At 35.3% G+C, this 21071-nt stretch overlaps 6 protein-coding genes across 8 annotated transcripts; 3 read left to right on the forward strand and 3 right to left on the reverse strand.

Moving 5' to 3' along the window:
* Positions 1–357: 357 nt before the first annotated feature.
* LOC138183358 (adenosine 5'-monophosphoramidase HINT3) lies at positions 358–1451 on the forward strand. The gene is made up of 4 exons (XM_069120188.1): positions 358–579; positions 764–881; positions 969–1162; positions 1250–1451. The coding sequence occupies exons 1-4, from the start codon at positions 505–507 to the stop codon at positions 1304–1306; spliced, it is 444 nt and encodes a 147-aa protein (XP_068976289.1). The 5' UTR covers positions 358–504; the 3' UTR covers positions 1307–1451.
* A 171-nt stretch (positions 1452–1622) lies between these two features.
* On the reverse strand, positions 1623–3716 carry LOC138183351 (mitochondrial enolase superfamily member 1). Its single transcript, XM_069120171.1, has 6 exons — positions 3498–3716; positions 3284–3386; positions 3079–3194; positions 2812–2966; positions 2118–2701; positions 1623–2043 (listed from the first exon to the last, which is right to left on the reverse strand). The coding sequence occupies exons 1-6, from the start codon at positions 3576–3578 to the stop codon at positions 1745–1747; spliced, it is 1338 nt and encodes a 445-aa protein (XP_068976272.1). The 5' UTR covers positions 3579–3716; the 3' UTR covers positions 1623–1744.
* A 1128-nt stretch (positions 3717–4844) lies between these two features.
* LOC138183308 (p21-activated protein kinase-interacting protein 1-like) lies at positions 4845–6818 on the forward strand. Its single transcript, XM_069120013.1, has 3 exons — positions 4845–4953; positions 5067–5229; positions 5332–6818. The coding sequence occupies exons 1-3, from the start codon at positions 4876–4878 to the stop codon at positions 6009–6011; spliced, it is 921 nt and encodes a 306-aa protein (XP_068976114.1). The 5' UTR covers positions 4845–4875; the 3' UTR covers positions 6012–6818.
* Positions 6363–13061, reverse strand: LOC138183300 (endothelin-converting enzyme 1). 3 transcript variants are annotated; one of them, XM_069119996.1, is made up of 17 exons: positions 12534–13059; positions 11830–11881; positions 10354–10424; positions 10010–10188; positions 9546–9791; positions 9210–9415; positions 8938–9114; positions 8739–8837; positions 8503–8647; positions 8161–8375; positions 7894–8070; positions 7663–7825; positions 7514–7562; positions 7365–7432; positions 7105–7247; positions 6833–6997; positions 6363–6654 (listed from the first exon to the last, which is right to left on the reverse strand). In XM_069119996.1, exons 2-17 carry the CDS (start codon positions 11839–11841, stop codon positions 6478–6480), a joined length of 2292 nt encoding a protein of 763 aa, XP_068976097.1. In that variant the 5' UTR covers positions 11842–11881; positions 12534–13059; the 3' UTR covers positions 6363–6477. The 3 variants fall into 3 exon arrangements, 2 of the variants coding, with proteins under 2 accessions (XP_068976097.1, XP_068976098.1); XM_069119997.1 differs by lacking the exons at positions 11830–11881; positions 12534–13059 and adding an exon at positions 10498–11797; XR_011174030.1 differs by lacking the exon at positions 6363–6654 and having other exon boundaries at positions 6831–6997; positions 7105–7288; positions 12534–13061.
* A 1314-nt stretch (positions 13062–14375) lies between these two features.
* On the reverse strand, positions 14376–17873 carry LOC138183305 (dipeptidase 1). The gene is made up of 9 exons (XM_069120008.1): positions 17663–17873; positions 17324–17574; positions 16937–17063; positions 16258–16429; positions 15735–16172; positions 15311–15569; positions 14968–15052; positions 14834–14909; positions 14376–14764 (listed from the first exon to the last, which is right to left on the reverse strand). Exons 2-9 carry the CDS (start codon positions 17519–17521, stop codon positions 14530–14532), a joined length of 1590 nt encoding a protein of 529 aa, XP_068976109.1. The 5' UTR covers positions 17522–17574; positions 17663–17873; the 3' UTR covers positions 14376–14529.
* Positions 17874–17941: 68 nt separating this feature from the next.
* Positions 17942–20921, forward strand: LOC138183312 (nucleolin-like). Its single transcript, XM_069120019.1, has 5 exons — positions 17942–18179; positions 19064–19321; positions 19425–19565; positions 19657–19781; positions 19888–20921. Exons 1-5 carry the CDS (start codon positions 18072–18074, stop codon positions 19904–19906), a joined length of 651 nt encoding a protein of 216 aa, XP_068976120.1. The 5' UTR covers positions 17942–18071; the 3' UTR covers positions 19907–20921.
* The last annotated feature ends 150 nt before the right edge of the window (positions 20922–21071 follow it).

A 21071-nucleotide genomic window follows, 5' to 3' on the forward strand; every position in this document is an offset into this window, starting at 1 on the left:
ATATTTATAAAAGCTTTTAAAATATATTTAAATACGATAGAACTTAAAAGATGTACTGATATGCTATATCTATTTCTATTTATGTTCCTAGCAGCATACAACTCTTCGGAACACGTACATACATATCTATGTAAATAAGTACGGGACGATACTCCCGTTAGTTACGTCGAAGCCAAAAAACTACCGATAACACCAAGTCTTTACTTATGTTCTATCATCGGAAATTGCTATTTTTTCTGTACCAGAGTTGAAACAGAAGTGTGTGTTGTGTGTATGTTATATGCAATATGAAAACAAGAATGTGTCGATCTACATACGATGTGACCGACACGGCGACACTGCCTATGAGTTTATATTACATGTATATAGCGACAGACTCATGCTATACATATGTTATGTATAAGCACATACATCAAGTAGTCAAGTAACATCACTTCTTTTAATTTGCCAAAGAAACAATTTTTTCCTGGGGAAACTATTTAACGTGATTATATCTTTGTCGGCATGGAAACTCATATAAATAATTGTATCTTTTGCGATATCATAAATAACAGAACACCAAGTGAAAAGATATACGAGGTATGAAAAAGTTAACCTTTGTTGTTTAACATAATATAACGTAGCATAACTAAACGTGCAAGTGAGCTTAATATCGGTATATATAATTTTATTCCTGATATATATAATGACGTCTACATTTAGAAAAAAATATTTTTACATTATTTTATAGTTGTTAAATTTGGAACGTTAAATATCATTTTAGGATGATTATGTGACGTGTATTAAAGATATTAATCCAGCTTCGACCCATCATTATTTAATACTGCCAAATAAACATATACGTAATGCAAAAGAACTTCAACCAGAAGATGCTTCACTTTGTAAGTCTAACCAAATAGAAATACTTGCGTTAAATGTTAAATTTAAGCTTTGCATATTAGAATTGCTTATACAATGACAATTTTCAGATGACAGAATCCTTTCTACAGTGGATATAATAGCAGAAAAACAAGGTTTGGACCTTGCAGTTACACGTACTGGTTTTCATTGGCCACCATTTAATACGATACATCATTTGCATTTACACGTTATTTTCCCTATATGCAATATAGGCTTATTTAAAAGATTTATGTTCAAACCCAACTCGTATTGGTTTGTAAGCGTACGTATAATACATATTCTGAAATTTCATTCCATGTATCTCGTTGGTTCTAGCTGATTTAAAAGTAATTGTTATTATGTTTTATAGACGGAATATGTGAAGTCTTACTTTAAAGACAAAAATAGTCCTAGTACATCAAGCTAAAATAAGCATAAAGGCAAGATCAATAGCTGTGATATCTTTTCTTGGAGCTTTATATGATTATAACATTCTAACAACTAAATTCACTACAAACATTACCTTATGTGTTGTACATTGTAAATGTATAAACATGGTTTATATATATAAATTATTTCCATTGTTGTTAAATGTAAGGAAAAATAACTAAAGGAAATTTAAGTGGGTTTAAGGTGTGGATTTTTGATAATGATAAAAAAAATCGTCCTAAACTCGTTCTTAAAATTATCATGATCATTAAATAAAAAATAAAACCTTGAAATAATATTGAATTAAAACAATGTAAGAATAATAAATCAGTTTATTTTATTAAGTATTTAAAGTGCTGATGCTCATTTGAATTCATTTATATTAAAATATAGCTTACTATACACATTTAAGTTGACATCAATTTTTGTATTTATTCTACTTAAATGATTTGTAGAAAAGCCCCTGTTCGTACATGTCCTTCCATTTCTCCCCATTTGGATATGAATAGTTCTTAATACATTCCTCATTAAGTTTGGTTGAATAGCCTGGACTCATGGGTGGCATATATGAAGCGTTTTGAACACATACAGGATGTTCAAAGTGCTCGTGTTGTTGATCGACATATTCTATCACACGGTTTTCGGTAGATGCACTCAAACATATAAAATCCCACATCTGGAGATGCTGAACCATTTCGCATAAACCTACACCTCCAGCATGTGGACACACTGGAACTAATATAATAAAAATTATGATAAAGTGGTCAACCTAGTATCTTCAGAAAGTAGTTATTATTTATGCAACCTACCACCCATCTTTTTTGCCATCAAATAAACAGCTAATATTTCATTGATTCCTCCTATTCTAGCCGAATCAATTTGACAATAATCGATTGCTCTCGCTTGTAATAATTGCTTAAACATCACGCGATTAGCGCACATTTCACCGGTGGCGACACCGATGCCATACGGTCTTAATTCGTTTGCGATTTTCGCATGCCCTAATATATCATCAGGAGACGTTGGTTCTTCAATCCAAATTGGTTTGAATTTTACCAATTGTTTCATCCACTCGATCGACTCGTTGATATCCCATATTTGATTAGCATCTAGCATCAATTTATTTTCGTGTCCTATCGCGTCGCGTACCAATCGGCATCTTCTTACGTCGTCTTTTACATTTTGACCAACTTTTACCTTGAAAGATGTAAAGCCAAGAGCTAAAAATTTATTACAAAGCTCTTTAACTTTAGCATCGTTATATCCAAGCCATCCCACTTGCGTTGTGTACGCCGGGTATCCATTTTTTCGTAGCATTTCTTCGCGTTCTTCTTTTCCTTTTTGATTCTCTTTCAGTAATTTCACTGCTTCTTCTTTCGTAATAACATCGGTACTATGGAAGAGAATATCATAAAAATTCGTTTCAGTTTTTAATAACAATATAGTGATTTCTTCGTTTCAAAGCTGTTCTCATTTCGTAAAATGCACATGTATGCAACTTACATGTATCTGAAATCAATCGTAGAGACTAATTGTTCAGGGGACAAATCCGTAAGTAATTTCCAAACAGGTTTATTTTCTATTCTAGCCCACAGATCCCACAATGCATTTATTATAGCAGCCGTAGCGAGGTGAATAACGCCTTTTTCTGGTCCGATCTATTACATTTCATACATTTATATTAAACACATTGAATTTCCTAGCGTGCTTCTATATTTCCCACATGTAATAGTAACTCTCTTATGTGATCACGTATTTGTAATACGTTACCCATCTTAATTGCGATTCGCTCGTCAGTTTTCTCCAAAAAGATCCAAAGTGTGTAAAAATTTCATTGACATTTTGTCCTTTCACTAAATACGACATTGATTTGCAAGCTTGTACGACTATGAACATTTCAAAGAAAAGTTTGATAATATCATTTTACTCCATAAACCATAATTAGTCGTTTTAGAAGATAAATAAATATCTGTACCAATTTCTGTGCCTCTACCCAAAGTAAATGTTAATCCATATCCTTCGATTCCTTTGTTAGTCTTGATCACAACGTACGCGCAAGAATAATCAGGATCAGTGTGCTGTAATTGAATATTATATTACAACCAGGGCTTACAAATTAAATTTTAACATGAAATGCGAAATACGCACAACATTCCATCGAAAGGAAGATTAAAACATATATCACGTACCATAGCATCACTTCCGTCAGCTAATAACGATGTTGGGAACCTTATATCTTTCACTTCCACTTCTGTTATCAGAATCTCCATCGCTTATGTAAAGATCGTCTGAATTTTCAATTTTTTTTAACAATGGGTTGCCGCGGTGTTTCTAATGAAATAGTTTCATGCAACGTTTCCCTGAATATCAGTAGGACAATATGGATTCCGTCAGATATTACATCTCTTTTATCATATGCATTACGTAAACATAATCTCTGATAAATTTGATATGTACAAAAGAAAAAAAGAGGTGTAATTACAAATAAGAAATTTTGAAATTATGAATATTATTAAAACACAATGTACAGAAAAATGATTGTTCTTTGCAGGTATCACAGAATGTTATAATATAATATATAATATATATAACGTTAAAATAAATATTCTGCAGTCGGTACTATCGTGCAGTTACTTGTTACAAATAAAACTTCTAATTTTTCAACGCGTGTTGTCTAATTTTCACTATCCGGAATCCAACACAACGTGTATGTCCTTTTGTGTTCCTTATTGAATATATCTCTACAAAAAAACATTATAATATTAGTCGTATTTTCTTTTTCTAGTCGTTTCCCTGCATATACACGAAAAGCAGACATGTACCCAGATCCACAGCACGACTTAACTAATTAATTTATTTATTAATTTAATGCCATATTTGTGGCGCCTTTGTTTTAAATATTGCCTAAATATTATGTGATCACGAAATGGTATCAAAGATTCATCGATACACATAACTTCAGATGGATCATAATATTTTTTGAAATTTATTTCCATGTTATATATTTGTTGTTATATTTTACATAAACGATTGAGAACATCTGTCTCTCTATTGTCTTATCGCAACCTTACACAGATCTCCGGCCGCCAGCATATTGGTGAAATCGGACATCGCGCGCTAAATAAAAAGGAAGGCAAAACAGGCTTGGCGCTTAACGTATTCGTTGCCTCGTCTACACTGCTCTACAGTTAAATTCGCCGCGCTAGAGTTTACCTTATTATCATACAAGATATTCACGCTGGAGGGAGCCACAGGCCTACATCAATTCATAACACCTTTAATTTTATAGGATCTTGTATATGCTAGCGCGTGCTATCTTCAGCATTTAGCAGCATGGTGCAGTACTAATCCGGGAACAACCAGATTATAGTGTGAGCACTGTCATTTCCTCTTTCTTATTACCTACAACTACAATTACAACTACAATTTTGTTATCATCAGCAACAGAAATTGTAACAAACACAAAGTGTCAGTTTGCGAATGTACATATTTACGTACATTTCAATTAATTCGATTCCACGAATAAAATAGTCCAGTTTGTACGTATCATTTTGTTTAAATTCCAACATGCCGGATCTATTCGAAATAATTGTAGGGACATACGAACAGTATTTACTCGGTTACAAAATAAGCAATACTGATAACGTAAGTAAACAAGTTCCTTTCCGTTGTTATATTTTAGGTTATGTTTGTTGCATGGAACTTACTTAAGTTGAATATAATTTCATATTTTACTGATAAATTTGATGAACTTTCAGGAATACAACATGGTAAAAAGTTTCGCAACACATAGTCATGTCAGTAGCATACGTAGCGTTGCGAGTAACAAAAATATTTTAGCATCTGGTGGAGCTGATGATTCTGTTTATTTATACGATTTACATAATAGAGTAGAATTTGGTAGATTAATGCACCATAATGGTATGTGTGATCATATACGATCGTTATTCGCATGTCATGTTAAAATGGGGGATGAAATCATCTATTTCGATATGTTTTATATATTTTTATATGTTTATGCAGATACCGTCAATTGCATTGCGTTTACCCCTGATGCATCTCATTTGTTTTCGTGCAGTAGCGACGGAACTATAGCTGCAATTCGATGTGGAAATTGGCAAACAGAAAAACATTGGCAAAAATCGCATAAAGGTTCAGCTGTTAATACTTTGGCTATTCACCCAACAGGAAAAATAGCACTGTCTACTGGAGCAGATGGAATTCTGCGAACTTGGAATCTAGTTAAAGGAAGGCAAGCATATGCCACAAATCTAGTCCCAAGATTGAGATCAGATGCTAGAAATGTAAACGTTCTTAAATGGAGTCCTAATGGCGAAAAGTATTTATTAGCTGTAAATCAGAGAATAGACGTATATTCTGTAAAATCAGCGGGGATCGATAATGAAATAAAATTCGACTCAAAAATTATTTGCGTAGAATTTTTGAACGATGATTTAATTGCCGCTGGTTTAGAAAATGGTCAAATCAAGTTTTATGATCTTGAAAAATCTGTGGAAATTGTAGAACTAGTTGCACATGATAAACGAGTGAAATGTATGGCTTTTAAAGATAATTTATTAGTTACAGCTTCGAGTAGTGGGGAAATTAAACTATGGAGGTATCGCAGACGTAGATTGGATATGTTGCAAAAAGTTAATTGTGATGTTAGAATTACCTGTTTATCTCTTGCAATGTTGTGTTAGAATTAGTGTTTAACACTAAACCTACCGACACTTTGTGTATATCTATTCCTACCGTGTCCGGTCAAAGTGTTTATGAAAAGTCAGAAATTATTAAGCGATATGATAGCGTTTAAATACGCTTAAATTTGTGTAGAAGTTTGAAAACGGTCAATTTGACCAGCAGTGGTAGGTTTAGTGTTAAGTTAAATATACTATAAGATACGATATTTTCTATTAGAGAACAACATCCACTTTTATGGACGTTATACACGAAATTCCAATATAATGTTTCTGAATTCATTTCACTGATATTCTGTTTTGACATTGTCGTTTGTCAATTTTTTCGTCCTGAGAATAAGTTCAAGTACACGATTTGCTGTTTATGTAATTTTACTATGAATATTATACAACGTTCTTTTTAAAGAATAACATAATCTCGTATGTTCAGTAATGTTCGGATACGTGCGTGCTGTGTAATTATAAATAATTACCAAAGAATACATTTGCGAGACGGATTCATGGGACTTTCAACCGGACAATTCCATGCTTTCGCAAAATCCGCGTTATTCGATAAAGTTCCGATGACTCTGAAATGATTTGGTGCATGAACTCCTTGTATCAATTTAGATTTTAGCGCTCCATTCGTATAACTACCGCACCAGACCTACGAAAATGTATGGAAGTGTATATATTCATATCGGCAGCGTATACATATATTGTAAATATGTACATGTTTCTCATGAATTCATTTATTTTACACGTTCGACGATATCTTCGGTTTAGGAACTATCACGATTTTTCAATAAAAGTTGTATCATTTCTTATCAATGGCGACTACTTACTTGTGCGAAACCTATAAAAAATAATTGTTCTTGGCTATAATTAGCGAGGCCAGGTAGAGCTAGTCGATTAGTATTTCTTGTTCGAAATCGTTGATACGCTTTGTAGGCCTCTCGTATACCACCGTTATCAGCTATATTCTCTCCCTGTGTATTCACGCCATTTACCTAGACAGAGTATTGTACGCTTTGTTGAATTACAGATCAAAGACTTACACACGCCATCTTCGCCTTGGCTTAATTTGCATTAGGGTTAAAAGGACGGTAATACTCACCGTGAAATTATTATTATTGCCTAGCTCTGGCAGATGGTAGTTACCGTACTGTTTGATTATACACTCAACTTTCTCATGATAACGTTGTAACGTTTCGTTGCTCCACCACTGCTGAAGATTCCCGTGTTCGTCATATCTACGACCTTGCATATAAACAGATCGGCTCGTAGAAATTGTATTTGATCTATATGGAGTTTACTTAATTTTCTGCAATTTATTACGATACGTATTGATACAGTGCATCGACATCGATATACTACCTTGATCATCGAATCCATGAGTTAGTTCATGACCCATGATTGCGCCCATGGCACCGTAATTGATAGACCTGCGGAATATGTTTGGTATTTCAATTTCGTATTCAAAATTTGTTTAATTCATTCGTTGATTATCAATGATCTATACGTACTGTAAACCATTCCCGTAAAACGGAGGATGCAAAATACCAGCTGGAAATGCTATGTGTGGGAAAAGTGAGGCATTAGATCGCAATAAGAACACGAAATGATAAAATAATATTTATAAAATATAATATCCGTATAATATTCAAATACTTACTGACTGAGTTTAATATTGCGCTATAAAACGCATTTACTGTTGTTCCAGTCGATATCCATCGATTTTTGTCCGGTTTCTCACGCAAACTATTTAAACTTTTCTTGACTGTTGCGTCAGTTAGCATCAAAAATGTATCGAATAATCGCCCAGGTACAACATTTTTCTGCAACAAAATTTCATCTTGGACTTCCAGATTTCGCACTGAACGAGATACAAGCTAAGGCACCTCACCCCCTCGTAAAATTTATCCAATTTTGTTGAATTAGTAATCCAGTCTGGAATTCCTACGAACGGTCTTATCGCGTGCAGCTTTCTATGAGCCCGAGCTCTTGTCTCAGCATCCATCCAATCTAGTTCGGCAACCATTTGTTCAAATGCTGCCTTAATGTCGAGCAACATTTCTAGAGCCTGAAACCCGTCTATTTGTTTCTCTCTACATACTTATCGTAATTGTACATATAGCGATCGCTAAATAAAAGAAGATCATGTCGTGCGAACCTTTTGTCGAGCATTATCGTCAAAGTGTTTTCGAGCGTAAATATAACTGAGAGCCATACCAAAATTTACGTTTACATTTCCAGTACAAATTTTCCATCTCGATGTTTCTTCTTTTAAACCGAAAACTTTCTGCGAGAATTTGAAACCAAGATCACGAAATCGCTGTGACGTTAATGGAGCAATCGCCGAATAGACGTTCCACCATACGAATCGTGCTAAAACATTTCAACAGTCGATTATCGATAACGCTTGATACGATCCAAATTATAAGTGGCGACGTGTAAAGTTTCGCAGTAAAATGGTTGATATATGTATGTATATAGTATATATGTATATACTTACCTATCGTGGCGGATGGAGTAGTCGCTAACAGTTTAGGTAGTTTCTGTAAATACTGCAGATCCATTACGATCACACGCTCCGATTCAGTATTTATTGTCACGTTTGTATCGTCGAACACCGCTTCCAAATATCTGGTCCAGTTCCACTGAAACGGGTTGATTAAAAGTCTCTCTCTTTCTCTCTTTCTCTTTCTCTTTAATATCGTTCATAAGCTTTTCCAGCTTCAATTCAATCACCTGTTGTACGTGCAAATCTGTCATCTGTTGAAATTCATTGATAGTTACATCGTAAATAAGATGATTTACGTTGCGTCTTTGTTCTGGAGTCGCCATGATCTGAACAAATGTAAAATAATTGGTGGATTTACTCTCGAATGAAATATGCGCTCGATGGAATATAATTTTAATAATGCAATAAGCCTCGGTGAATACTAACGCGCGCGATATTCGTGCTAAAGTTTAAGATTTCGTTGGCAAATTCGGTGCTTCTATTCCCTGCGCCAGCCAGTTCGATCATGCTTTCTATATACTTCTTATATTCCGTTAATTCCGATTGAAATCGTAAAGAATCGAGCAAATAACGCTCGCTAAATCCTGGTGACGTTTGTTCTATCTAAAACTGTCCGAATTAGTTGACGAAGCCGAAATTGAAATCGTTGTATGGTTGTAGAATTTAATCAAACGAATTGCTCTACCTGTTACACTTACCATCATCATATTTTTCGTCGTGTCTCGTATATCCTCGCTAATATAAAAATTTAGAAATATATTCAAACCTAAAACTCTCTGTATCCTCCCGACAATACCGGGAAGATCAAAAGGTAACGTTTCGTTTTGTAAAGGTGGATCTTTTGGTAATCCGAGCTTATTGAACGTTTCATAGACGGGTTTCAACCCCAGAGCTTCGATGCTCGCTAAAACGACGATAACTCGTATTATTTTACGTTTGTCTGACAATTCGAGTTCCGCGCGTTCTCTCGTTTTACGTTTATCGATGTTTCTTCTGTTAGTTATTTCGAATTAGGATAAATCGGTTATTCTTACTTAAATTCATACAAGTCCTGTACAGAGTTCTTGCCAACTTGACCGATCTCAAATCGTTTCCATCGTCCGATTCTTCGAGCAATATCCTTAGATCCTTCAGCAGTCGTTCCTTAAGAAGACTCAATTGATCCCAGGATGTTTGACTCTGCGGTATAGGATTCTTTGAAATCCAACCGCCGCAGGCGAATTTGTAGAAATCTCGACAAGGATCTACAGATCTGTTCATCGCCTCTATTATCCTGGCGGCTGGAACGTCCAACAACTTTTGTTTCGCGTCAATGTAGTAGTTGCTCATCGCGAATAAACGTAGGATCGACGCAAGCATAAATTGTTATTTTTCTTATATAAGGATAATTGAAATTGAAATGGGATATTTCTGTGTTTCGATTACATCTGAGGCTAACTCGGGTGGGGATAGGGAAAAGTATAGAAAAGGAATAGAGGAAACCTTGATTTTACGGTACCTGTCCTCACGCATTCCTCGCTCTGGCACATCTCATCGTAGACTTCCTTGCGGAAAATAACCGTCTGCAAGGCCAGCGTTAGTAGCAACGCAACCACGATTACCGTTAATATACCAACGATTATGATCAATTTCCATCTATTTTTGTCCAATTCCTTTTCGTTCCTCGGCCGATATTGCCTGTTCGAATCAAAATTAAGTAAAACGTCGACAACAAGTGATTCCACATTCTTGATTTCATCGAAATATCGAATAAACGTATTTTCTAATTCGATCGAAATAAGAAACGCGTATCTTAAGATTTCAAATTTAATCTTTCGTAGTTAATTGTAATTTGCTAATTACCACGAGAATATCGATTTTTGTTTCATCTCAATCGCGCCATTCCTTTCGTCGTTTGCGTCCGGATCGTTTACCTATAAAAACGAAAATAATAATAGTGGCGAGGATCGATGCTCTTTTACCTCGCTCCAGAATCACTGAAATTACTTTGACATTATTTTTGCCGTTTTTACTCTAGATTCGTGACAGAGATCCGACAACGATAGTTCTTCTTCCATTCGTAGAGTGGTTAAGGACACGGAACAGTTACGCGTAGATGGTATCGTCGCCGATACCTTTTTAATGTTTAAAAGTTAAGCAGCTATTTATTCTATTCTTGCGAAATCCAATCGGCGCAGCGAATGAATTTTAATTGGTTTTCGTCGACGATGCATTGGCAGCGTAAATAAACTCGAACAGGTCGTGCAATCCGTCTAATCCGATCGGCTGTGTCACGTACTACAAGAACAAATCTAAGCCGCTGTAGAGGCATGCTCTCTCTTCTTGTGTTCCGATTCGTTGCACGCAACTGAATTATCGAAAACGACGATTGTCAAATTGAATGCTCTATTTGGAAACCGAAAGCTATGAAAAAAGAAATTGAAAAGAAAGAATAGTATTACCACGTGTAATCAGATTGGTATGAAACAAACAGATGATGCGATTGCGAAGAAGAAGTTAATAAATTGAATTCAATTGAAACGCTATTAATGTTTGAAAAATTACTAATTGATCAGAAAGATGTACACACAAGCGTACGATGTTGGAGAAACTAATTAAAAAAAGACGCAATACAAAGTAGCATAGCAGATAATTAAACATCAAACAGATGTATTCTCAGTCGACTTATGTGTACTACAGATAGAATGAATGTCTAGATGTACACTACAAGATAGCAGAAACACATGTAAAGTAGTTGGTTTAATACAACTATGACCTTCTAGAGAAAATCTAATCGCTTGGATGTACAATTACGTAGATGAAAATTCGATCGCAACTTTAATCTTGCAAGGGGACCTTGCGCGTTTATTCAAATTTCACGTTTGATTTCTCATTCTTGCGTTGATCCGAGGATTTTTTCCTTTGTGCTACTTAAAAGAGACGATACGAGTGTCGAGTAACGATGCGAACATAATCGCCGTATCGTGATATTTTTTTCTAAATAGATCGACGCATCGCGACGTTTGTCTCGATCAAGCGTTCTACTTAGACTTCCTTATTCTCTTATCGACTTATTTATGCAACTAACGACGTAATTAAGGAAAAAGCATGCGTCGTGATAAGACGCTTTTCCAGTTTTTCAGTATTTGGCTATTCGGTCGAAGACAAACGATGATGTCGCTGGCAATTATAATGTATAATAAATACATATGCAATAATATATAAATGTTGGAAGATACACAGATGTTTCTTCTCAAATTTCTCAATAACACGAGAGAACGAAACTGCTACGATGCTAATGATAAAGAATCCCAAGTTTGCTGAAATTTGTTGCCTTACCTTGTATTTCATTGTTCGCCCCTCTGTTTCTTCCTTTGCCAATCGGATTTATCTGAAACGAAGAACGATCGAATAACAGGATCGTCTGGTGATAAATGTACCATGTATATATTATACAGTGTTATGGGTACCCATCCGGGGTTATCGAGATTGATCGTGCATCACGATATAATCGTATCCGATACATTTTTCCACGTTTTGTCGTTTGTCTGGAAATATTACACCGAATATTACACACTAAACATGTACTTGGACTCAAACTTTCATTTGTGAAAAAGCGGTGATCGTGTTGAAAATCGTAGAAAAAGAGGAAAATAGAGAAGAGGACGAATGGGGAGAGATTTATGCGCGTTTCGCAATATGACAAGTGTATATATTGCTCTCCCTGATTAGAAATAAGCCATGGCTATTTTTACGGAAACCTTCGCTTTCATCTGTAGTATACACAGTTCATCGAACTTGAAAATTGAAATTGAGTGCGTAGGTCGTAGTAAAGAAAGGACCGAATAGGTATTTACAAAAAAAAAAAAAAAACGTTTTACGATCACAATCATATTCATGATCTATGATCTCGAATTCATTGCAAAGGCTATTTCTTGTCGTTTGTCATACCGCAGCATGATGGTTTCTTCGAACTTGTGTTCGTCGATTGAACTATATACTTAATGTGCTTCTAAAACAGCATACGATCACAAAAGACTCACCTCGATTTTGTTTCTTTTCCCGTTTCCGTTTTGCATACGAATATTAAGCCTTAATACGTTCTCTATGTTTCCTTGCTGCGGGTATCTTCGTTAATTCATAAGCGATCACACGAGATTGAAATCGAAGAAGAAAATAGAAATAGTAAAAACGGTTGAAGAGCGAGTGACCAAAGAAACGCATACACAATAAAGCAATTTCCTATGGTATATGAAATTCAGTCAATTCAAAAATTCGCCCAACAGCCATTGGTCCTCATTCTTCTTTCTTTTCCTTACGTTCGATTGTGTTTCGATCCCGGTTTCGACGCTTCGATGATTGCGAATTTTATTCAATATTCGGACATTCCAAAATTCGAAGCTCGGAGAAGAATGCTGTTCGAAACCGCTATTAAACTAAACTGAGCTTTCGGCGTACGAACCAGCGAGTATACTCTTCGACTCCCCTACCACTTCCGCGCGACGAAACCATGTTGTCTAGGAATGGATTTTTTCCATTTTGAATCGAGCCGTGATCGATCATTCGAACGCAGACTTTCTTCGATTCACAATAACATACCGCACCACACTGTGATCCACAGTGGGCTATTTGCATCAAAAAATCGACAAGAGATCGATTTCAAAAACTCTGCATGAGATGTATAATTTATGCTACGATATATTCGTGTATTCATGAAACGTTGTGCTTTGTACGAGAGTTGAGAGTTGCAGTGGCTCGTCTTTTTACTTAACTATCTCTTGAAACATATTTTACTTATAAATTATTTCGATTCAGCGTCATTTGCGTGCAAAAATTATTTTTTCTGACTTTTTAAACAAATACTAAACTTGATTCTGCTGAACTCTAGCAGCTAGAATATTACGTGAACGCGTACATTTCTGTAGTTGTGGGATCAATGCGTAACAGCGTATTGATCTCGCGCTTGTATATGACCTCGAGTGTTTTGAAAAACCAAGAAAACTCGCTTGCTGTCAATAGTCGACAATTGATAGTTGATAGTCTGCGATCGATAGTTAGTAATTGATATCCGTCGTAAAACTACAGCACGAATACTTTGTTTCTATCAATCGTGTTACCACCTTGTCATTTTTCGTCTCTTTTGCTATTATCTCCTTCATTCTCGCCTTCTCTTCTTTTGGTCGTTTTCTCTCTCTTTCTCTCTCTCTCTCCCTCGTTTACAACAAGGTTTCGATCCAATTACGATTTATCTCGATCTTTTCGATTTGTCCGACAAACACGTCACGTGTAATCAATCATTGTTGGTTGTTTTTCATTTTCGCCTCTTCTCTATCTTCTTCTTCTACGTTCGAAGGAAACAATTCTTACTTTCAATCTCAAAAGTAAATAATACACCGCTTTAATGTACGCCGACAGCCGTCCATGTGTAGCCACATGGCATGTTAAATTCGCAGAAAGACTGATTAATTATAACCACGTCGACTGGACGAAAGATCTATCGGAGTGTCGCGCCTATCGCTACAACTCAATTGCGAACTTTGTAATTGTGCGACATAATTATCATATTACGTCGAGTAAATCTCGACGCTATTTGAAAAATATGTATACTTATATACATGCGGGAACAACCGTTGATTCTACACACGTTTCGTCGTGACGTTTATCACAAGCGGCCGAATCGATTACGAAACGATCACAATTAATTATAATTTATTTTCTATTCATTGCACTACGTTTAAACGGGCCGGCCGCTACTCTTTCACTGTAGTAAAATATATTAGTTCTAACACGATAATATCACGAGTTATAGCTATACTGTATATATGATACTATGTTAAGATAGTAGGCTAATTATCGAAAAGCAAGGAATAGAGAGGAAACGAAGATTCGTACGATCCGTGGCTACTTTATTAAAAAATGCAAAACGGAGTAATCCAGGTACAAAGGGAGGAAATGATAAGGAGCACACGGTTCGACGTTCTGAAAGATCGAAGATAAACGATTACCGATGCCATAGGAACGTTGTATATCGAATCGTTTCTAGGCGTCCTGATATCTACAGTACGCAGTATCCTCTATCAACTCCTGAGGGATCAATTCTTCCGCTGGAGATTGATGGGACATGATTGTCGCATGATTTTCCACTTCTTTCAACACTCTTAATAAATTTCCGCCCACCAATTTCTTGATGTCCAAAGCTGACCATCTTCTATCTCTGGTCAATTCAGCCAGTAGCAAAGGGTAACCAGAAACGTCTGGCAGTTCAATCGGCGGACTAAAGATATATAAAAGCTTGTTTATCGACATTTTATTTTAAAATAAGCTGCTGATCGTTTGTACTCACTTCGATATACCATCGTAACCGGCTCCAAGACCCACGTGGTTAACGCCAGCTATTCGTCTGATATGATTGATGTGAGCTGTAAAGACAAGTAACATTTTTTAACATTTCTCAAATAGAATTCGATGCAGGCGTACCTATCACGTCATACATAGAAGCTTTATCGCCGCAGCTCAAATGCGCGCTGTCAAAGCTTACCATAACCAGACCTCCATTCACCGACTGAAACAAGAGAAAAAACACGATAACGCTAACGTTCTTGTTTTTTTTCACGTATGTGTACGAGTTATCGATTGACACAAACAGTTAATGCTATTGATGGAAAATAAGACAAGGAATAATCATAAATTGTACATACACGTACACGAATAATATAAGTATAATAAGAAAGATAAGTAAATAAAATAATATAAGAGAAAATATAAAATAGAAATTAAGGCTCCAGTGGAAAAACTGTTTTGTTCGACGTTCTTTTCTCACCAAATTACGGAGTATGTCGTCTGGAACGTTGCTGGACGAATTACAGAGAGCTCTGGCCGCGCTATGAGAAAATATCACTGGTGCTTTACTCATCGCCAGTGCATGTCTCATGGTCCTTACCGAAACATGAGACAAATCTACAAGCATTCCTAATCGATTCAATTCTTTTACTACCGCTCTGCCGAATACCGATAATCCATCGCTGTGAAAATCCAATCGCGCATCCGAATTTGAATCTTCTACCGAACACGAATCAGCCCTGCGGACAATTACAACGGCTTATCATCATCTGCTTATGTATACGAACGCCGGCACACATTGATTGATACGATTGATACTTCTCTTATCCTATTTGTATTATTCGTATATCAAAATAGAGATACCGACTTGATGTAGAATGCGAGAATGAGAAATGTAAACTTACCATGGAGTATTGCATTTATGTGTCAGGGTCATATAGCGAGCTCCCAGTTGATGAAAACTTCTTAGCACAGCCATGGATGTCCCAATACTGTGACCACCTTCAATTCCTACTAAACTCCCAATCACGTCATCCTTGTGCGCTTTTTCAAGCTCTTTGCTACTCGTTACCATTCTTATTTTCTTTGGATACCTTGAAGTTAGCCTACGTACTACGTCTATCTGTTCCAGGGTGAGTTGCACCGCGTCAAGAAATTGTGCTTCGCACGGAACATAAACGGACCAGAATTGCCCGCCCACGATACCTTGCCGTAACCGCACCAAATCGGTTTGCCACTGAGAGCCCCAACTTATGTTTCGCGACATGTTCTCGTCGAAAGGAAGGTCTTTCAACTTTGTGTTTCCCCGATGTTTTCGGAGATTCCATGCGAAATCATTGTGCCTGAATCAGAAATAATGATCGCTTGAATTCACAAACTCTTATACTGCTTGGATCAAAAGCTTTTTTTTACAAGATACTTTCTTACCCATCGATCAAAGGTACTTCGGATAGCATTCGTCTTACAACTTGAAGTCTAGCTTCCAATAAATGCGAGCTTCGTAGTTCCAAAGCTAAAGGTAACCCAACGCCTGCGACCAAAGCGCATCCAAGGAAAAAGAAACCAATCATCACTATCCATTTCCTTAACACGTTCCGTCCTGTGTATCATACCATGCACACATCTTTCGGTTATGTCATTATTTCATTCTCGACGAATGCGGACGAAATATAAATAAAAACGAAATAACTTTCTATTGCGCAATTATCTTTCTTCCTATCTGCCGACCACAGTGACGAATCAATAGATGATTCTTATTAACGCGTTTTGGACAACGCGATTTTATCATCGTGATAACATCGCCAATACGTGGAAAGAATGAAAACCATATCGAATTCCGATCTCTGTGAAATTCGAGCAAAAATTAACCACTTTTACGATTCTGCCCTACCATTGTTTCATCGCTAGAGAAGTTACAAGGTTACGCAGCATTAAATAAACTCACTGACGTGCGAAATTACAAAAGAAACTGAAGTAGTCAACTAGCTATCACCACAACAGACATAATCTGTCCCGACTGTTTTCTAAACCACTTCATTTCATCCGTAAAATCCTCGCCTCTATTCCTACGATTAACGGTATACAAAAATTTGTCGTTCAAACTTACTGTTTTCCCTTGGTAGATCTTTATTCTTATCGAAAGAGGTGGAAACAACTGAATCCTTTGTATGATGTACCGCATCACCGTTTGGCAGTTTTCTCATTAACTCGGGAGACGATAATTGTAAGCAAGTCTGCAAAGTAAGTTGCAAGCAAATATCACTTTACTTATCAAAAACGAACAATCAAACTAGTCACCGTTCGAAGTAGTTCACCATTGTGTCAATAAAATTCGGTCAACGACCCAACCTATATATTTGATGAAAAGACATACACATTATTCTATACAAGTTAGCAGTCTTAAATATATCGATTGAAAAACCATCACTAATGAATATAATAACACTTAACAAATAACTAACCAAATTAGAATTAGACTATTTTACTTAATTACCTCTAATATATCAACTTCTTTTCTTCTCGGTGGTGGTGACCGATAAACCATACCATCTTTATTCATACCATACAGCTCAAACATCTTTATTTTCTTCACACGATTGCTTGTTCCCTCTGTACATTGAGTTCTTCCCTCCGTAAATATCAAAGGGAGCGTCCTATGCTCTAAAATATTAACGCATGCGCCAACTCTCATATCGATCCGACTCGAAAAACATTTTGAATTTAGACGAATTCACACAATACATGCTATTAAAAAATAATCGGTATTAAAAACAACTACATATCTGCTTAATTATATTACAACTAAATTAACTATTTACGTGACTAGACATACTTTTAAATCATTGTGAATCGTATGTATTCGTTTCTTCTGTTTCTCGTCATCCTTTTTCTCACATATTTTCTCTTATCTTTTACTTCTTTTCCACAATGCCACCTTTTACTTTGTATTACCGCAATCTGCAAGTATAATAGAAAAATTGTGTAAATCATTAAAATGGTTACCTAAAAAATTCCGTGTCTGGCGGTTCTATGGACGCGCAGGAAATTACAAAGCACGCGTCGCTTCCAGGCTGCGCAGGAGGATATGCGTAAATGTCAGTTCCGACCGCTATATACCGCCATATTGTTTGCGACAAATCGTGATCGTGCTCTGGTCTATCTTGTACGTGGTCTCGTGAAGTTTTCCTCTTGTTCGGTGAGCCCCATTGGGAAAATTTGCAAACATTTCGCGAAAAAGCAACATGAAGAAAACGAAGGACGTATCAGACGAGGATGAATATTCCGCAGATGATCCGGAAGAAGTAGAAGGAGCCTCTGAAGAAGAGTGGACTCCTGAAGCCGGAGCTGAAGTAAGCCCACGCTACTAATACTTTCTTCTTCTTTGCTGTTGTCGCAATCAAATTTGTAACTGTTTTTTAACTAGCCCTACTTTCTCGCTTTTCTCTTATGCTTTCTGCCAATTTCTTCATATGTTAAAACGTTTATTTGTGCTTAGTTATTCGTAAATAAACTTCTGTCAGTCGGCTAGTTGCTCTTACTTTAATACATTATATTTTTCATCCAAGTAAGAACAAGAAACGCAAATGTTTCTAGATATAACATTCAACTTATCATTTCTAATGCTCGCGCCTTATTTAATATCCTCCTAATTTAATACCTTCCGTTATTATCAGAAAAAATGATCATTTTTAATCAATCAATTCTCCTGAGTAGATAACGAGAAAACACAAGTCGATTTAGTTATGTATATATATATAGTAGTGATGTGTCGTTGCTGTGTCAAACACGCTACACGATATACCGTACTTTACCAAATCTATTACTGCTAATGAAATGTCTCGCAAAAAGTACATTTTATCATGAAATGATTCTTAATATTTATTATCAGCGAGAAGCTTATAATTAAACCCTACTTTTCATTATATGCTTAGAAGATCAGTTATTCTTGGAAATGCTATTACAGTTGGCGAGTTATCATCGCCGGCCGGTCGGTGGCGCCGGGCGCTATATACATTTTTCAAAACAATGCAACTCTACTATCTACGCCTTTCATTATTTAACCACTTTCTCTCTTATAATGGAATAATTGTTATTCATTTCTGTTATATATCATTATATAATTGTTTGTATATTTATATTATCACGAGAAAAATTATTTCAAATAACAACAAAAATTGAACATTTAATGTACAAAAGATACTTTATTTTTATATTTTATAATTTTAATATTTAGAGTGGTGCTAAAAAGAGGCCACAAAGGGAAGCTGCTAAAAAACGGCAACACTCAGAAGAAGAAGAGGATGAAGAAGAAGAAGAGGATGAGGAAGATGATGATGAAGAGGATGACGAATCTGATTCAGATACAGGAAAGAAACCTAAAAGAAAAAGGCGGTCTAAGAAAGAAGAAGATGAAAAGGAAGATGAAGATGAAGAAGACTCCGATGATAATAGCTTCAATGAATCGTCGGGAGAAACACCAAAAGATTTTACCGTTAGTTATATTTATTATTTATTTTACCGTTAGTTTATAAAATTCTATACGTTTGTCTACTTGCATAATGAGAATACAATGTTGTTTGTATTGGTTATCTTAGTCTGGTGCATTCGTTGTGGCAAAAGCTGACATTGGTGGAAATACGGATCCAACATTGTGGAGGATAGATGGGAAGGCATTACTTCAAAAGTTTCTACCATTCAAAGAAGATGGGAAAACGTTATATAAAAGCACATCGACGGTAGATTATTAACATAATTATTAATTCCATTATGAAATCAACACCACCTCTTTTTCCTTTGTGCCTAATAAGTATTATATGTATTTTATAGTATTCTGGATGGTCAGTAAATAACAAAGATAAATACTTAGCAGCCCAAGTAACTTTCAAAGTGCAAAGTAGAACAGAAACCATTGTTGAACTTCACCTTGATCAGCATCAACAAGAAGTTGTAAAGTATGTAGTTTCCTTCTACTTTCTTTTGTACTTTTATACTATTATTTTGTTATAATTATAGAATAATGCACAACAATAACTGATCTTTTATTTCTTATTTTTTCAGAGAAGAAAAAGAAGACTAAATATAGATCATGTTTGATCATATTTGTTTATATACATTTTAAGGTATGCTAAGGAAGAATACATTTACAATCACAGGTACACATCAACATTACAGACATATTACTTAAATACGTGGATGCAGTTTACAAAATGATATCCTAGCAGATTCGTGTTTAAAAATAAGATTGAGTGGACCATGGATCTCAGTTCTTTACTAAGCGTAGCTTTACATATAATTGACAATTTTATGAGCTGTTTGTGTATGTCTCAATTGATAAAAGCTATCAATTTCAAACATTATTTGTTTCCGTAAAAAATATGATATCCACTCATATTTCGTATTTTAAAAATTCGACGTAAGTCTAAAATTTCTTGTTTAGACTGCATGTTACTTTCGAAATATTATTGTACTGCTTACAATATTGGTGATAATCTTGATATACAAATTTTGGCGTAGTTTTAATTGCAAAATTTATTCGATCCTCTGTTGCACTTTAAATAATTCAATGTCCCAGTTATAAGAACACCTTCAGTAACTAGATTTCGTGTTATGTTTAGTCGTTGAAATAAAAAACTTTAGATATAGAAAATAAATCAGTGTCAGTTACCGTTGTGGTCTTACGTTCCTATTGCCGTATAAATTCATATTGGAAAATCATATTATAAATACTTTTAATTATCTTTAATTACACCTCGAAAATTTTATGGCTATAAATAATATGTATGATGAACTTCTGTTAGTGGCAACAGTGTGAATAAGAAATTAATTATATGTACTGTCATCAATCATGTTCAGTGGTATGTCATGTTCGATCTAGCTTTATGGATAAAAATTATGTTTTACGTATATAAAAGAAAGAAAAAAGAGAGAGAGCGCGCGAGAGAGAGAGAGAGTAAAAATTAATCGTGTCAAATATTTATTCAATATTCCTATATTATTTGTACATTTCATATTTTCTACAAAGCTCCTACCCTGTTTATATAATTTGTATACATTAAATTTATTGGAATGTAGGCACATAATAAGGAATACAATTTCCGTTATGAGTTTAATAAATTTTAAACCATTAAATGATACATTAGATAAAGAAAAAATGTGTGCATATATATTATATTTATATATACACACGTATATAAATAAGTCCTGTTGTAACTTCCATTTTAATTTGTACTTTAAATATTTTG

Source organism: Bombus flavifrons, chromosome 9 (genome assembly GCF_040668555.2).
Source record: "Bombus flavifrons isolate JBK064 chromosome 9, iyBomFlav1_principal, whole genome shotgun sequence".
Classification (NCBI taxonomy): domain Eukaryota; kingdom Metazoa; phylum Arthropoda; class Insecta; order Hymenoptera; family Apidae; genus Bombus; species Bombus flavifrons.

Excerpts from the sequence above, each read along its gene's own strand:
- LOC138183358 (XM_069120188.1), top strand. The coding sequence starts at position 505 with ATGGAAACTCATATAAATAATTGTATCTTTTGCGATATCATAAATAAC. Across the intron at positions 580-763 it reads CAAGTGAAAAGATATACGAG|GATGATTATGTGACGTGTAT; the intron begins GTATGAAAAAGT and ends ATATCATTTTAG. Across the intron at positions 1,163-1,249 it reads ACTCGTATTGGTTTGTAAGC|ACGGAATATGTGAAGTCTTA; the intron begins GTACGTATAATA and ends TATGTTTTATAG.
- LOC138183351 (XM_069120171.1), bottom strand. The coding sequence starts at position 3,578 with ATGGAGATTCTGATAACAGAAGTGGAAGTGAAAGATATAAGGTTCCCA. Across the intron at positions 3,195-3,283 it reads GGGTAGAGGCACAGAAATTG|TCGTACAAGCTTGCAAATCA; the intron begins GTACAGATATTT and ends AAATGTTCATAG. Across the intron at positions 2,967-3,078 it reads GCGAATCGCAATTAAGATGG|ATCGGACCAGAAAAAGGCGT; the intron begins GTAACGTATTAC and ends GAAATGTAATAG.
- LOC138183308 (XM_069120013.1), top strand. The coding sequence starts at position 4,876 with ATGCCGGATCTATTCGAAATAATTGTAGGGACATACGAACAGTATTTA. Across the intron at positions 4,954-5,066 it reads AAATAAGCAATACTGATAAC|GAATACAACATGGTAAAAAG; the intron begins GTAAGTAAACAA and ends ATGAACTTTCAG. Across the intron at positions 5,230-5,331 it reads TAGATTAATGCACCATAATG|ATACCGTCAATTGCATTGCG; the intron begins GTATGTGTGATC and ends ATGTTTATGCAG.
- LOC138183300 (XM_069119996.1), bottom strand. Across the intron at positions 9,416-9,545 it reads CAGGACTTGTATGAATTTAA|CGAGCATCGAAGCTCTGGGG; the intron begins GTAAGAATAACC and ends TCGTCGTTTTAG. Across the intron at positions 8,376-8,502 it reads TACTCCATCCGCCACGATAG|CACGATTCGTATGGTGGAAC; the intron begins GTAAGTATATAC and ends GAAATGTTTTAG.
- LOC138183305 (XM_069120008.1), bottom strand. The coding sequence starts at position 17,521 with ATGAGAGTTGGCGCATGCGTTAATATTTTAGAGCATAGGACGCTCCCT. Across the intron at positions 15,053-15,310 it reads ACGACATACTCCGTAATTTG|TCGGTGAATGGAGGTCTGGT; the intron begins GTGAGAAAAGAA and ends CTCTTGTTTCAG. Across the intron at positions 14,765-14,833 it reads GGTTACGATGGTATATCGAA|TCCGCCGATTGAACTGCCAG; the intron begins GTGAGTACAAAC and ends ATATATCTTTAG.
- LOC138183312 (XM_069120019.1), top strand. The coding sequence starts at position 18,072 with ATGAAGAAAACGAAGGACGTATCAGACGAGGATGAATATTCCGCAGAT. Across the intron at positions 18,180-19,063 it reads CTCCTGAAGCCGGAGCTGAA|AGTGGTGCTAAAAAGAGGCC; the intron begins GTAAGCCCACGC and ends TTTAATATTTAG. Across the intron at positions 19,566-19,656 it reads TATATAAAAGCACATCGACG|TATTCTGGATGGTCAGTAAA; the intron begins GTAGATTATTAA and ends TGTATTTTATAG.